This window comes from Scomber japonicus, chromosome 20 (assembly GCF_027409825.1).
Source record: "Scomber japonicus isolate fScoJap1 chromosome 20, fScoJap1.pri, whole genome shotgun sequence".
NCBI lineage: Eukaryota > Metazoa > Chordata > Actinopteri > Scombriformes > Scombridae > Scomber > Scomber japonicus.
Genome location: NC_070597.1, coordinates 20,349,815 through 20,364,732, shown reverse-complemented (window position 1 = coordinate 20,364,732; position 14,918 = coordinate 20,349,815). Strand labels below are relative to the sequence as shown.

Here is a 14,918-nt window from a genome sequence, read left to right as displayed (position 1 = left end):
TGCCGTTCATTCAGGTCATAGGCTTTCTCTCTCTGGGTGACTATTTCTGTTTGCGCTGCACATTTTGTTGAACATCCAAGCTAAACACCTCCTCCACCTCAAGCTTTTTTGATTTCGGGAGGATTTCGTTTAGCTTGTAAGGTCTTGTCCTCTTTCTTTGCTCAGTCAGCCTCACGGGAATGTGAAGCCTTGATGTGGGGGAGCAAGTCATGTCATCAGAACAATAACAGCACAGAGAAAATGCTTGGGTTGAATGTTTAGTTGACCAGTATTTGTATCCCCATTCAGACTAATTAAGTGAAAACACTGAAACTTATATAATGCGTAAGTGTTATTGTGGATACTTTTATTATATTTGGAGTAGACATTTCCACCATGGGTGGCCTGAGAGGGAACCCAAACCTGATCCTATAGTACTAGCGCAGTTCTCCATCTTGCATTACCTTTAACAGCTCGCCTTCTTCTAAGCAATCACTGTTTGTTTTACTTTGGATTTTCCCTTGATGAAGTTTGAGTATGAGCTGGCTCTCTTTATAGCAATGCCGGCTACTGTTGCTCATGCTGATTCTCCTTGAAAAGGCTGTAGGGGTTTACTGAGGTTGTTTGTTATGAGTTTTGAAAGCCAGAAATATCTGCATCTGCTAAAGTAATGGCTGATCAACAACTCTATTAATCTCTTGCAGATTTTATAGAAGCATTTGGAGTAGGGAAACGTTTGTCTGCTCATTGTTCAACCTACCAAAAAGCATTTAATGAAGATCAGAGTCCGGTTTGGCAGGACAGAAAGCCATCAATGAGTGAGGCATAATGGGAAAGTCCCTGGTATTCTATTGCTGTCTCTCTCCCCCAGTCTGGCCAAATAATTAACCCTCCGCTGACAAAATGTAAAATAAAAACACAGTGGGGTATAACCTTAGTGACACTAAATGACAGACAAGTGACACTAAATGACAGACAAATAACATTAGTTGTAATGCATTTAACATTTAAAAAGTTCCTTCTGCTGCTATCCAAAATAATTTGTAATAAGTGTAGAAGCGAATAAAGCTCAGGCATTGTATCTTTAAGAACCTCAAATAACCAGAATCATTCTACAAAAACAAATCATGGTCATAGTAATCTTATTTATTGAACAAATGTTTTCTCATCCCCATCCATGCCTCTGTAAATAATTATCATTTATTTAAAAAAAACTCAGCTAAAGGTATGAAAGGCCCATGTGCAAGAAAACGTTAATTCTGTTTATTATGTCTGGGCATGATTTTCAAACAGGCTTTTGAAGCTTCTGTGTGCTGGGAACTAATACAACCAAATGTAAACTAGGATAACAGTCAGTGTTTAGTCTAGTTCCCATTGCTGCACTGCTACACTGTTTTATCTTGTCGACTTTGTATAAAATTATATATTCTACGTGATGTCATTAGTTATAGAGCTTTCTTGCAGACAAAAATAAAGGAATAGACTTTTTTTTTTTAGTTCAAATTTTGCAGAAAAAAACAAAGCCTTCTCAGTGGACTAGATTTGTTACTAAATGAAAGCAGTTTGATAACGAACCCGCTGGTCCGTGTGGGAAAATACACAGTGTTGAAATTCTCTCCCATACAAAGAGAAAGTGAAACATAATCAATCTTGGCTGGTTCCCGTGGGTCTAAAACTGTTGCATCAGTTGGTCAGCACCTAGAATAACACTCAGTCTGCTTGACACTTCAGTCTAAGTAAGCTCTAAACAGGCCTCTAGCTTTTCCATAGTCAATTAGCTCATTTCCCATGTGTCATCTCTCTGGCTCACTCATTAGCTAACAGATGACCTGGTGACTGGTCACATCTTGCCCTCTTTCTTAATGCCCACATTTAATAAAATTGCCACAAATTCACATGGACACTGACATGTATACACACACAGTCTGCCCAGAGGAAATGAAGGCATCTCCATGGGGAGTTTTTTTTAATAACAGTCCAGCTTTATGACAGTTCCCCTGGGGAGACCAGAACCCATTTCCTCAGCCTTCAGGCACTCATTCAGGATACAGGAGGGTGCTAAATTACACACCAGACCACAACAGCAGCTCCTTTAATCTCTCCAGTACACTCACTGGCCCCTAATGAATTGAGCTGGCTAATTGTTTTAAGTTATTCCTCTAACAGTGTTCATGTGTCATAAATGAGAATTTCATGTTCCTATGAAATGTACACTTTAAATCCTTCCCTCCGAGGTTTGGCAACAGATAGGATGTACAGCTATCTATCTGTTGTTATTAAGAATTACTTGCTATAGACAATAGCTATGCAAGTAAGGTAATTTTACTTATTTTTACAGACACTTCTGATAGTAAAGTTGCTATAACAAGAGTTGTGTTTTGCCAAACATACAGCTTGTTTTTCAGGTCACAGCGCTAACGATCATAGCTAGCTCAGCTGCATTTTTTTTTTTTTTAGTGCTTTACCATATGGAGGTTAATGTGTGTCTGATAGATAGCTTAAGCATTTTCTTTAAGTTTCTGCTGAAACAAATCATTCTTAACTCGCAGACAAAAAACATATTTCACAACTGTTACAGTCATTCAAGCTATCGTTGTCCTCCAGCCATGCTAATAACGAACATGTGCTACTCTGCTTTTATGCTAACTGAAGCACTTCCTCCTGTTTTTATTGTGTACTTTGAAGACAGTATTTGAGTCACTTTGTGTGGATTCATATCTATAATTTAAAGCTTGTAACACAACTCAAGATGTTACAGGGAAGTTGGTGTATCCTCAGTCACGCTGAATAAGTCATTTTAAGGCATAAATGGTATTTTGTTTCAATTACTTCAGTGTTGTCGTCTTTTTCTCTCTTAGGTCTGGCAGTGTGAAGAATCATTGGGAGGAAATCTACTACTTTGTGGAGAATTTAGCTGAGAAATTTAAAAGGTAAGAGACAATAAGTCTGTAGTTACTAAACAGCTTTGTCGCCTTTTGTACTCGACTTCCTGGAGACCCAAGATGAAGATCTCTAAAGAGAAATACATACAGCAGTCACCACGATGAAGTAAAATAAAATATGTTCCTTCCGCTACAACTGCCCATGTGTTAAGTCACTCAACATCCAGGCTGATGTTTCAATCAGTCTGAGCAGGAGCTGAGCTGATGCCTGGTGGCAGTTAGGCTAGCAGCAACAGTGTTTCCCCTAGATCAGAGTCCGGTTCACAAATCATACTCTTAGGCCCACCCACTATCCAACATTATGAACAAGAAGAAAAACAGTTTTGAGTGGAAGGGGATTTTAAATCCTTGTTATTGTTAGCTTTTCTGACTCATTTATATGGGAACATTACATGTTGGGTTTGCTTGACCTTACATTTCATTTTGCTTAACTTTGACCAGTTGTCCTCAATAAATACACACTTTTTTGTGACACCTAGTGGTAGCAAAAGCACAATACGTCAATCAGTTGCAGGCATCTTGGCCAAGTCAATCAACAACTGATCCTCAGATAAAACAGCACCAGGTACAAATCCATATTAAATTTTATGGTTGTTCGTGCAAAGGGAAGTTGTACATGTAAGGAAAAAAATAGTCCACATCTGTCCTGCTCATGGGTGGTTGTTTTGTTGGTACTGCTTGAAAGCCACAACAACACTTTTGTTGTTCAGCCACTGCAAAGAACCAACCCTCCTCCAAGTCGCTGTTTTAAACAAACAGGAGAAAGTTTTAAGCAACGTAAACCTGTATGAACATACTTTCTCTCACAAGCAACACTTGTACTTCAAATTCTGGTGCATGTGTGCAGTTTATATGCACGTTATCCCTTTCTAAATATACTTTTTTTTTAACCAATTAGCACAAATAAACCTTTCCACATCTGAGGATCAGTGACGTTTTTTGAACATTGACATCAAAATCATTGTCATGCACAGAGGGTTCAAATCCTGCACAACGCTGCAATAGTCACATGTGTCTTAGAGTGTTTGTTGATGGGCTGCATTCATTGAAACAAACCCTACACAGACTGTTGGAGGGACCTCAAAGGAAATGAAGTAGTTTGTTCTTAATGGGATATTCATTGTTAAAATAAAATGTCTCTCACTTTGATTAATTGAATGCTCGGTCAAAGATTACCATGAGTTTCTGAAGAATAAAATCATGTTGCATTACCTCATGAAATTACTCCAACTACGTTCAAGTCATAAAACTTGATTAATCTGTGGTTGTAAATATTCCTATTGCTTGTTGTGCAAGGTGAAAAATCACGAGCTATCATTGAGATTCTGTTACCATCAATCTTTGGCATGTTCAGTATCATTAGTCACTGGTTACTGTGTGGGGATTTCAGCATTGCATACTCCACAAACCAAACTGGTTAGCTGTGTAGACAGATTAATTATAGGTATGATGATGAGGTTTTTTTTCTTCTTCTTTTTTTTGTGTTCCAGTCCCATGCTGAGGATGTCCTTTATAACATTCTCCTCCAGAGCATCCACCATCATGAAACTGACCGAGAACAGGTAAGTTAAGAGAGGGTGGATGCTGATGTCTGCTGATTAATGCAATTGATTGATTTGACCTCAAAGGAAATATTTGATTAATGTAGTTTGATTAATGTAGTTCAGCAATGTCATTGACTGCATTGACCAAACTTCATACAACAGATGTCATTCTAGCACTGAATGCTCTCACGCAAAAGAAACATCACACCAGAGTGAAAGCAGATGTCCTCTACGCTGACATTCAGCTGAAAATTGGCCCATATCACCATAAAACTGTTGCTCTATGCTTTTTTTGGTCTTTGTAGGAATGATAACATGTCTTGATTGTCTTGTTTTTAATCATCTATCCGCACTGGGATCACCATATCAGATAAAATTATTATGAGGCATCACATCCAAATATGAAAAAAAATCAAAAAACTTCCCATTCCACATAGAGATCCTTGTAACAACATAGAGATGGATCATACTGACAAATTTACATGTCTTGGTCCAAACATACTTTGCTGTGTTTCCTGTTTGCAGAGTGGACATTAGGAAGGGGCTGAATGCTCTTAAAAGAGAGATTCCAGGTGGGGACACATTCATGCACCTTGGATTGCAAAGGGTAAGCCTGTGATATAATAGGTTCTGGTTTCTATACATAGACACATATACATATACAAAGTGTTGAGCAAAGAGCAAGTCAAAGACTGTTGAATTAGCTGTTTAAATCAGAAACTCTGGTAACTCTGGTGGTAATTGTTTTCTTTTTTTGAAGGCCAATGAGCAGATCTACCAGGAGAACTTTGGTAAGCAGCTCATTGTTCAGTAACTTCTTCTTATGAGCACTCACTTACAGCTGACATCTAAAATGGCTGTTTATATTTTCCAGGCACGGCCAGTGTGATTATTGCACTGACAGATGGAGAGCTGCAGGAACATCAGCTTATCACTGCACAGCAAGAGGTAGCAACACTCGCAGCTCAAGTAACAGAGCAGCACCAGAGGCTGGAATACTCAAACTGTTTGACTTCCTGGAAATAATCAATTTATTACCTTTGTCTTCCAACAGGCAGAGAGAGCCAGGTCTCTTGGAGCTATTGTATACTGTGTTGGTGTTAAAGACTTCAATGAGACACAGGTAATGCCAATAAATATGTTGTATTTAACATGTTTACACTTATATTCTGTACATGTATGAAAAGAATTCCCAGTATAGAGTGTAATGTACCACATATGCCAAGGAATGTAGAGTTGCAGCATCCAAAATGCTGTTAACTTCATTTTATAGCGTGTATTCAGTGGTCCCTTTGCAATTTGGCAAACCCATAATTTAAAATTTCCTTAAAACCAATCCAATGGGTTATAACCCTGAGTTGCCTCTTGAATGCCTATCTGTAACTTGAATAATCCTCAATTATCTTCAACATGAGGATGAGGATGATTCAGGTTCCTGCGTTTAATATGACAGGCATTTGAGAGCTAAAGGATTGTTTCCTCATAAGGGCTTGTCAAACATCAGTAACAAGACATGGTCTCACTCCAGTTTCGTTCAAGCCCCATTTGACTGGTTGTAAATATATCCATTCCCTGGTTTGAAGTGTGTGTTTATAGATGTTTGTGGAGTTCATACTTTCCATTTGCAAGGTCTGAAATTGTGTCACACCAGGACATTAGAGGCCAATTTTGGCTTTTTACGAAATATCAAACACTGTCATTCACCTCTCACTGTTGAAGGTTCCTCCCTAAACACAGTTACAAAATAAATGTCTGGACAACAGTCATGTAATCATACTAATGGCTTTGGGAATTGATTCTTGTGTAATTTGGTTAATTCTTCCTCCTCTTTTTATTGCATTCACACATCTGTCTCTTCTCCTCCTCTTTTCCTATATAGCTGGCCACCATTGCAGACACTATCGAGCATGTGTTTCCTGTCCTGGGAGGCTTCCATGCCCTCCGAGGAGTCATCGATTCGGTAAAATGAACTCTTGTCTGCGTATGGAAGCTTTCCTATGGCTGAATCTCACAAACATTGCAGCAGATGTCCACCCTTGTATATTTATCTTGAATCTGTCTGTTAATACATTTCCTGTAACCCTTTCAGTGTCATTTATTTGGCACAGTAAGATGATATAGAGTAAAGTTGTTCACAGTGGCTTAATTTTCAAGCTGTTACAGTATACACTTCGCAATGCTAGAGCTCAAACTCTTACTTATTGCTGTCTGCCACTGTTTTAGTTGAAGTTTCAACTTGAACAGATCCTGCTCTCTATTTTCACCATGCAGCAGGCAGAACTGTAACTCTTTGTGCATACAGGGTTCATGAAACACACACACACATACTGAGAGATACAGTAGAGGCAGGATTGAGTCCTTTGACAGCCAACAAAGGTGAAAAGAGGTCATATTTTCACCAGTTTCTTAATGTTAAATGGTTCATTCTTTTTCTGTCTTATAATCCTCTAAGTCCTGCCCCCTTTACTGATGCTACAGCCAAGCTTTCCATTCTCACCGGGCAGTTTACAATAAAAACAGTGGCAGACTTACCACTCAAAATTCCCGGTAATTCTTTGAAAAATAGGTCACTGATTTTCAGGAGATGTAGACAAAAGCAGGCTTGTCATTTCTATCTGAAGGCCGTTGATTTTGCCAGCTGAAATGACCATTGTTGGCAGACTTTAGCAGCTGTAGCTACTTAGCTAAGTAAGCTAAAGTTAGCTCTATTAGTCAGTTGAAATCTTGGACTTATCTTACATAGTTGTTTGTATAAACAGGGTGGGTTCACTTTTACCAGAAAAAATACCAAAAATGTAACCTTATCTCGGGTCAGATTGGTTTGTGTTGCTGGCTGCAGTGTCAACATCCCACATTAAAACAGGATGGAGCCGCTAATGTTACCATAAACGCTGATAGCAGCCAGCAACACAAATGTGAATTACTATATTAGTTGTCTTTTTTTCTTTTAACATAACCTGTTACTCCGCTAACTAATCTAACTTATGATAATGCTAGGGGCCTTGGCCTTGGAAGTAACATGTAAAAGGTCAGTTGGGTTTGAATAACTGATGTGAACATAGTGTTAAAAATGAGCACAGCAAGAGGAGGAAACTATTTAAGAGTGAGACACTCAGTGATACATTATGAATAAGGATATGACTTCATTCATAGACAGCCTTGGAACATTTTTATAGAGCTCTGTACCATTATTATTTTATAGGACTAGACTTTGAAATACCTGCTTGTCACATGATACCAGCAGGGTATGAGTGTATATAACAACTGCTATATTTTCTCCCCTTTTCCCCTTTAGATCATCAAGAAATCTTGCATTGAGATTTTGGCAGCTGAGCCCTCCAGTGTGTGTGCCGGAGGTGAGGCGCTGGCAACATACACACTCAGACACACACACACACACACACACACACACACACACACACAGAAACACGAACTGGTCAGGATCCTTCCTGAGTCATAGCCACACTGATGCCAGTGTCCCATCATTCCTTGAGCTGTGTTAATTTAATTACTGGATCCTCTGTCTCTCCTTCTCTCACTTCAGTAATGACAAGTCCAGGCTGAAAAATGACTTTACATGGGCATCCAGGTCACTTACAGGAAATCTATAGGGGCAGAAAACTCAGTGGGAATAATATTACAGGGTCTCATTAAAAAGATTGACTGTGAGAGAGGGGCAGTGGTGAGATTGGCTGCGGCTGGAACCTAGTATAGTAGACAACGTCCTTTAGTGTCTTGCCAAGAGAAAGATTGTGACAGTTAAAGCAACATTAAATGGACATTAAAAAGCAAATATGAATAGATAAAAGCATGACTTGATTAAACACTTTTGGCAAAAGCAGAACGACTTTTACTGTTTTTAACATCTGCTTTTGGTTTTTTATTAAGCAATGAATTACTTTCTCTCTTCAAGAAGAAAAGTATTTGACCTGAAACTGAATAGCACTCACTGTAACTGCAGGCCATTTATTACAGTCCTGCAGTTTCAGTCTCATCCTTCAGAGTATTTTCCTGTATTGTAGGTGACATAGCAACTACTGAAGTAAATGTCCCCATATCACAACTCGACTGCAGAGCCGCTCAGCTAGAGGATTGAAAAGCTAACTTTATTGTATTTTTGTATGTGGTTCATTTAGATTCTCACTGCTCAATTACTACATACAGTAAGCAAGATGTAGCTCATAAATAAAGGTCACATGACTCACAAGTAGCAAGTTCTGACAGCCAGATTAGAGATTTGAGCCAAAACTAATGTGTTTTCCTTCCCCTCTAACACAAACTCAGCACGATTTTTATCTCATTGTTTCTGCTTTTCATGAAAGTTTCTTTTATCTTTTATCGTCTCTGTATTTTTAGAACAAGCACAATCATGTTCTCACTTCTAATGAACTACACCGCAGTTATTTGATTAGAGGACTCATGTAGTGGATCATATTTACAGACAGCTCAGATCCATTGTATTTGGCGACCCCAGAGTTTAAAAAAAGAAGCCCATTCTCATCTGAACAAATAAACCAAACCGCTTGTGGAAACACTTCAAAGTTCACACTTAAGAGTTCAAATAGACATACAGCAATTGTGTAGTATGACATGAAAATGAGCTTCATGTACAATGTAGTATCAAATGTCATTTTACTTGGCAAGGTCTTGAATGTATAAATGTGTTGTGTAACCAGAGTCTTTCCAAGTGGTGGTGAGGGGGAATGGTTTTCTCCATGCCAGGAACATCAACCAGGTGCTCTGCAGCTTTAAGATCAACGACACCCTTACAGTCAGTAAGTAGACCTACATTTTCCTTTTAATGTGACGGGGTTTATCAGTGTTTTCTGGTCATTTTCAGTATTTTTTGTCAGTGTTTGAACCTGTTTTTTCCCCCTATGCTGAAATGAAAAAAGGCAGATCCTCGCTGGAAGGAATGTCATGATACTTGTAATTTTATGGCATTTTAAATGTGTACAATACTGGGACAAAAAGAAAATCAGCTTTTGTCCAGAAATATGAACCTTCTAATGCTCATATTGATCAAACTTCAGCTGTTTCACCTTTTCACAAGTATCTTTCTATATACTATCTATAGTTATATACAGCAAAGTAGATACCCAAAAGAGTACATTAGGAAGAATGTACATTTATCAATTTTTTTATTTGCCTTCTAGATGAAAAGCCGGCCGGTGTAGAAAACACATTCTTACTGTGTCCAGCCCCTGTCGTCGATGAGGTTGGGAAGTAAGTGCCTTTTTTTTTTCTTTCTTCTTTTTTCACATTTGTGGGATTTCAGTTCTGAGAGACCTTCTTTCAACTCTGTCTAAAGTAAAACTTCTTATATTTCACATAAAGTGGCATCCATGTGCATCTTAGATCACGTTATTTCCCTCAAACACAAAGAAACACGTGATGGCATACCCATGTGTGTGCATACATGAGCACAGACCATAAGAAGCCTGCCATACATTAGCTCTTTTTACGATCCCTATCCGAGGCCACATTCCTCTTTTCTAGATCCCAGTTCAGCTTAGCAAAATATAAGGAGCTCTGTAGCTGTGCCAGCACATACAGTGGTAAACCCTTCATGCATTTGTCCTGCTTCTGTCCTGAATTAGGACAGAGCCATAAAAACAGCTGCAGACTATTCTTTTTTGAATAACATAGAAACTATAGTGAGTCAAGACTAGAATCTTATAAATTTCATGTGACTCAGCCAATAAATTGCTTTGTCATTGGTTTTGAATTCTGATGACTAAAAAAAGAAAGCAGTTGATGTTGACAGGTTTTTTTCATTGACCTCATTTTGGAGCAGTGGAGCAAACCGATCAGCATCTTTAGAGAAATGTTCTTTAAGCTACACTGTTCATTTTATTTGTATCGACAGTGGATAGGTTGATGATGTCTTATATAGGGGTCACTCATACAAAACCTGCTGATAATTATCACCCCACTTTGCAGTTCCCCTCAGCAGCTAAAGAGCATTTAAGTGTTTCCCAACTTTTCTTTTGGTTATACAGCAGCCTTAATGTTTTGATCCACTGTCACTGCTCAAATCAGCACTTGTAACAGTTTTCTGATTTAAAAAAAAAGCTCACTATAACTGCTAACTGCCCATGACCATTGTGGTGCATTAAACAGCTAACAAACCAGATGTTTCCCTCAGGCATTAGTGGAGACCAAAGCAGAGCTAAAAGGAGCATAAATGCTTAACTTGCATTTTTGCTGTGGTCAGGAAAAATGCTGCAAATGATTGTTAATGTTGTTCTGTGCCAGCTTAGCTGTATCTACTTTACAAAGTAATAATATGTCAGTGTTGCATTTACTGTACAGATAATGCTGCTTTAAAGTGAGGGAGAAAAAAGCAATAAAGCACACCCTTACTCAATTCAGTGCACTGACAGGTTTGATCATGTTGATAATGTTGCTTTGTGAATATGTAAATCTCTATATGAAGAATGTATAACTAAACCTTTTGATAACATTATATGTTAATGTTGTGTTTAGAGCTCATTGTGCTGCCCCCAAATGGCCAAAAAATGTGTCCAAATGTACCCTATACATGTAAACAGTCCCTGTACCTAAGTACCCATACTTTTCTGACATCTTCGTACCCTTCGTATCTTGCTTTATTCTGGAGAACCCTCATGGATTTAATACCTCAAAATATAATATTGGGTCCCTGTATTGTCAACAACAGGACAAACCAATTTTGAACTCAGTTGTGATGACAGTACAGCCAGGACACAATGCTGGTTGCTCCTCTGTGCATTTCATTTATTTTTATTAACATTTGTGCTCGTGTAGTTTGAGATTCTTATATTCAGACTGAGGTCTGTAGGTCTGTGGTAGCAAATTTGATTATAGTGGCTGGTATTTGTCAGCTCAGGATCACATCTATTGACATAGGCCTGAGACAGTTTCAGTTACTTCTGTGTACTACGGGGGGGTGGCGGGATGTGAAAACTAAGACAACTGAGGTTAGCTTACTCGAACATTCACCACACGACGGTCACACAATTTTTCTGGTATAACCTTAGCAGTGGCCAGAATTGCTCTTCGTCAGCTGGTCGTTTTCTCCTTTTAGAGTCAGACCATGTTCCAACATCAACAATCCGCAAACCTCTCTAACCTAACTCTTTATGGTAAGAAAAGTACAGCAGACCACAGAATAAAAGGTTCAGTGGACGGCGGTTAAAGACGTGATCTACACAGAGACAAAGAGGTGGGAGGAGATGGCCTGTCAACCAATATCAGCCACCCTGCTCACATTCTTGACCTTCGGGGATAGCGTACTCATGTAATTATGATACAAATTCCTTCTTTTTATTCTCCCATAGCAGTTATAAATCCAATTTGCAGCTCATATTTGCACTGGCATTGGTGCAGAAAGAAAGGGAAAGATTTAAACAACCTGGACTCATGAGTGGGACTCTAAAGTTCTAATCGATACCTTGGCAGAAAGGTCGTAAAACTGAGGGTATGTCACGTGATTTCCTGATTTACATTCAAAGCAAGCTGCTCTTGCCTTAGGTCTCTCAAACTTTCCATCCCTTTATGCCTTAACACTTAACCTCACATCTCTCCGATCACACACTTATCTTTTTTCCCCTTCCTCTCTTTCTCCACCTCTGTCTTTATTTTTGGCGCCACGGTGGCTCTTTTCACCAGTTCGCCGGTTGTTTTTCCAGCCCCCGAACCTTCTCTGCCTGCCTGTCTGCTCATTTTTCTTTCTCCGTCTTTTATTTGTGTCTGTCACACACAAACCCCTTCTTTCATCCTCTGTCAGTCTTCCACTGTTTCAACCGTCTGCTTGTCCAGTTTGGCTGATCAAAGCCATGTAGCAGCTAGCCTGGTCTTTCAAGTGTGTGGCCATGTGTGTTTGTATGCAGCTTGATTCTCAGCAGGGTGGAAACTCCTTGGGGAGAGCTTTTGAGACTGCACTGAAACCCAGACTAATGGGTTGGTTTGTGACTGATTAGCAGCTCTTAATGTCATGAAACTGTGATTTTGACTATTTTGTTGTCACTTTTCTCAAAACCCAGCCAGCCATCTTTTTACTAAATTTAATTTTGGTCTATTTTATGATATTTCGTGGGTGGAAAGTGGTGTCTTGGCATATTCTACAAGCATTTTTTTCTGTTAAATGTCAGTGCAAATTGTCAATTCTAGAAAAAGGCCTTCGCCCTTTTATTCCGAACTACTGATGCCAAAACCTGGCATTTACTGTACCACTGATGTTTTAGATCGCTTAAATATATCCAGCTGGAAATATCCTGGACATTACATCATGCTAGCTATGTTTGGCCAGTTATACACAGGAAGAAGAAGAGTAAATAGCAAAGCAGCCTATGTCACGCTACCTGTTAAAGTGTTTTAATGTAGATTGTTTTCCTTTGAGGCAGGGTGATCCACTCTACCTAATGGATGGCAAACAAACTGTGTCTGTCTGGCCAGTCTAATTCAAGTTTGTGTGTGTGTGTGTGTGTTCATGTTTTGGCCGTTTGCCCTGTCTCTTTCATTTCCTTGCTTAACAGTTGTCTGACTATGTGCTGGACAACCGACATTTCTGCCCTACAGCTTTGATCCCCTCGCATCTTCAAATAGACAGTTTCCTTTTCTCATCGTTTTTTTTTCCTTCTAGTATCAACCTTTCTCTTCCTTTAATTGTCAGTAGCCAGACACTGGGACAAATCAAATTAAATTTGTCCAGTGGAGTTTTCTGTGATATTTTACATCCTGCATGGTTTGCATCCATGCTTAGTTGCTTTTTTACTGCCTTGGCATATATTATCACAACCTGTGAATCAGTAGGATCATGTGAAAGCACTAGCAGGAATGTTTATCGTATCACACTTGTTCACATGTATAAGCATGTGATAATGAGACAACCAAAAATGCAACTCACTCCTACTACAGGTCAAAAACCTCTAGTAACCTTTAATCAGCTTACAGTGAACAGTATTTTGCAACAATATTCAGTTTGATTAATGCTGAATAGATGTTAAAGCTGCACTAATCAGCATTGTTTTAAAGCTAAGATTGGGTCAAATGACTAAGTGCAGTGTGGTAGGAGTTGTTTGTCGTGATGAATCAACAAAGAATTTTCACCAAATGCTGCAGTTTCTCTCAGCTTCATTCAGCAATTTAGTATCTTGAACTCATTGTTTTGGTCTTAGTATTTTAGGTCAGTCTTACCACTAATATTAGCCTTCAACATAAGAGCCTGATATTTCCCTCAGTAGGTGGTATAGAGTAGAGGTATAGGGTACCATAAAAGGTAAAAAGACATTAGGGCATTCATTTTATTAAGAGATAATATGTCAGTGTCGTGTTAACAGAGCCAATTGGCAGACAATAAATACTGAAGAAATCTGAAATTCACTAAGAAATGTTACAGTATTTAACTTCAACCAGTAGTCTGTACCATTGAGACTGGGACGGATGTGTGTGTGGATTGTTGCTAATTGCTAATTATGCCAACCCTAGATGTCTAATCTTAATGCCTAAATTTAAAGCCTAACCTAATTCTGTCACTATATGTGTATCAGAACTTCAGTGCATTCTGGGTCACATATGGTAACAGTGAATCTGCACTGTACATCAACACATATTCAATCAATTTCAGTCCCACAAAAATAGACACATAAAACTCACACACATAAACTACCTTTGTTTTCAAGACTGTCCTGAGGTTTCAGACTTTTAGTGTTCAGCTGTTTATTGTCAGTGAGGCATTCACAGTATGCTGTTGATCATGAAATTCACCCACTAACCCATCTATTCTCTTCTCTCTCTCCACCCTCTGACTCTCAACTCAGACAGCCCTCTGAGTCTGACTAAAGACAGGTTTATCGGTCATACAGCCTGCTTTCCATCTGCCAGACTTCATTCACGTCCACCTGGTTCTCTACCAAAGGAGAACTGAGGGAATAGAGTTGGGGTGGTAGAGGGGGGGGTTGTTTAAAAAGCATGCCTTTCATCCACATGTTTTTAAGAACTGAACAAGAACAGGCTCCAAAGAGGGTCAAGCAGAGGCCCCCTGAAATTCTCAGAATTGTTTTTCCCACTTGGAGGAGGAATGGATTCAAATCATCAAGAAAGACTCTTGTGGTTCCAAAAAAACCCCTTAGAGACAGGGAGATCCTGAAAGAAGTTATGATATGAGCAAGGTTGAGATTGGACTGGAATGAGCAGAAGCATGTTTATCCATTATTTTTGTTTTGATTGGAGGTTTCAAGTGTTTTTGACCTTTAAAAGAACTGCACTTTACCTTTCCCTTGATAAGGACTTTAATCCAATGAATACTATCTATAATATTGGCAAGATGTCCCCACAATAGGTGTTGTTAAACTGTTTTTCATATTTTCTCACTTTGCACAAATCATTTTGCAGCTCCATGAGATCATAGACTGTAAAGAGGAGGTGTTACAGATTGCTCTCATTCCTGAGACTGCAATTAGTTTGCTGC

The 14,918-nt window shown here is 39.0% G+C and overlaps 1 protein-coding gene across 1 annotated transcript in view; it reads left to right on the top strand.

Moving 5' to 3' along the window:
- Window positions 1-14,918, top strand: part of antxr1c (ANTXR cell adhesion molecule 1c) — a 35,374-nt gene that overhangs the window by 8,852 nt on the left and 11,604 nt on the right. The window contains exons 2-11 of the mRNA XM_053342009.1: window positions 2,838-2,909; window positions 4,412-4,483; window positions 4,991-5,072; window positions 5,226-5,256; window positions 5,340-5,413; window positions 5,520-5,588; window positions 6,345-6,425; window positions 7,761-7,821; window positions 9,142-9,240; window positions 9,622-9,691. Coding sequence (XP_053197984.1) covers window positions 2,838-2,909; window positions 4,412-4,483; window positions 4,991-5,072; window positions 5,226-5,256; window positions 5,340-5,413; window positions 5,520-5,588; window positions 6,345-6,425; window positions 7,761-7,821; window positions 9,142-9,240; window positions 9,622-9,691 — 711 coding nt within the window. The remainder of the gene's footprint in view (window positions 1-2,837; window positions 2,910-4,411; window positions 4,484-4,990; window positions 5,073-5,225; window positions 5,257-5,339; window positions 5,414-5,519; window positions 5,589-6,344; window positions 6,426-7,760; window positions 7,822-9,141; window positions 9,241-9,621; window positions 9,692-14,918) is intronic.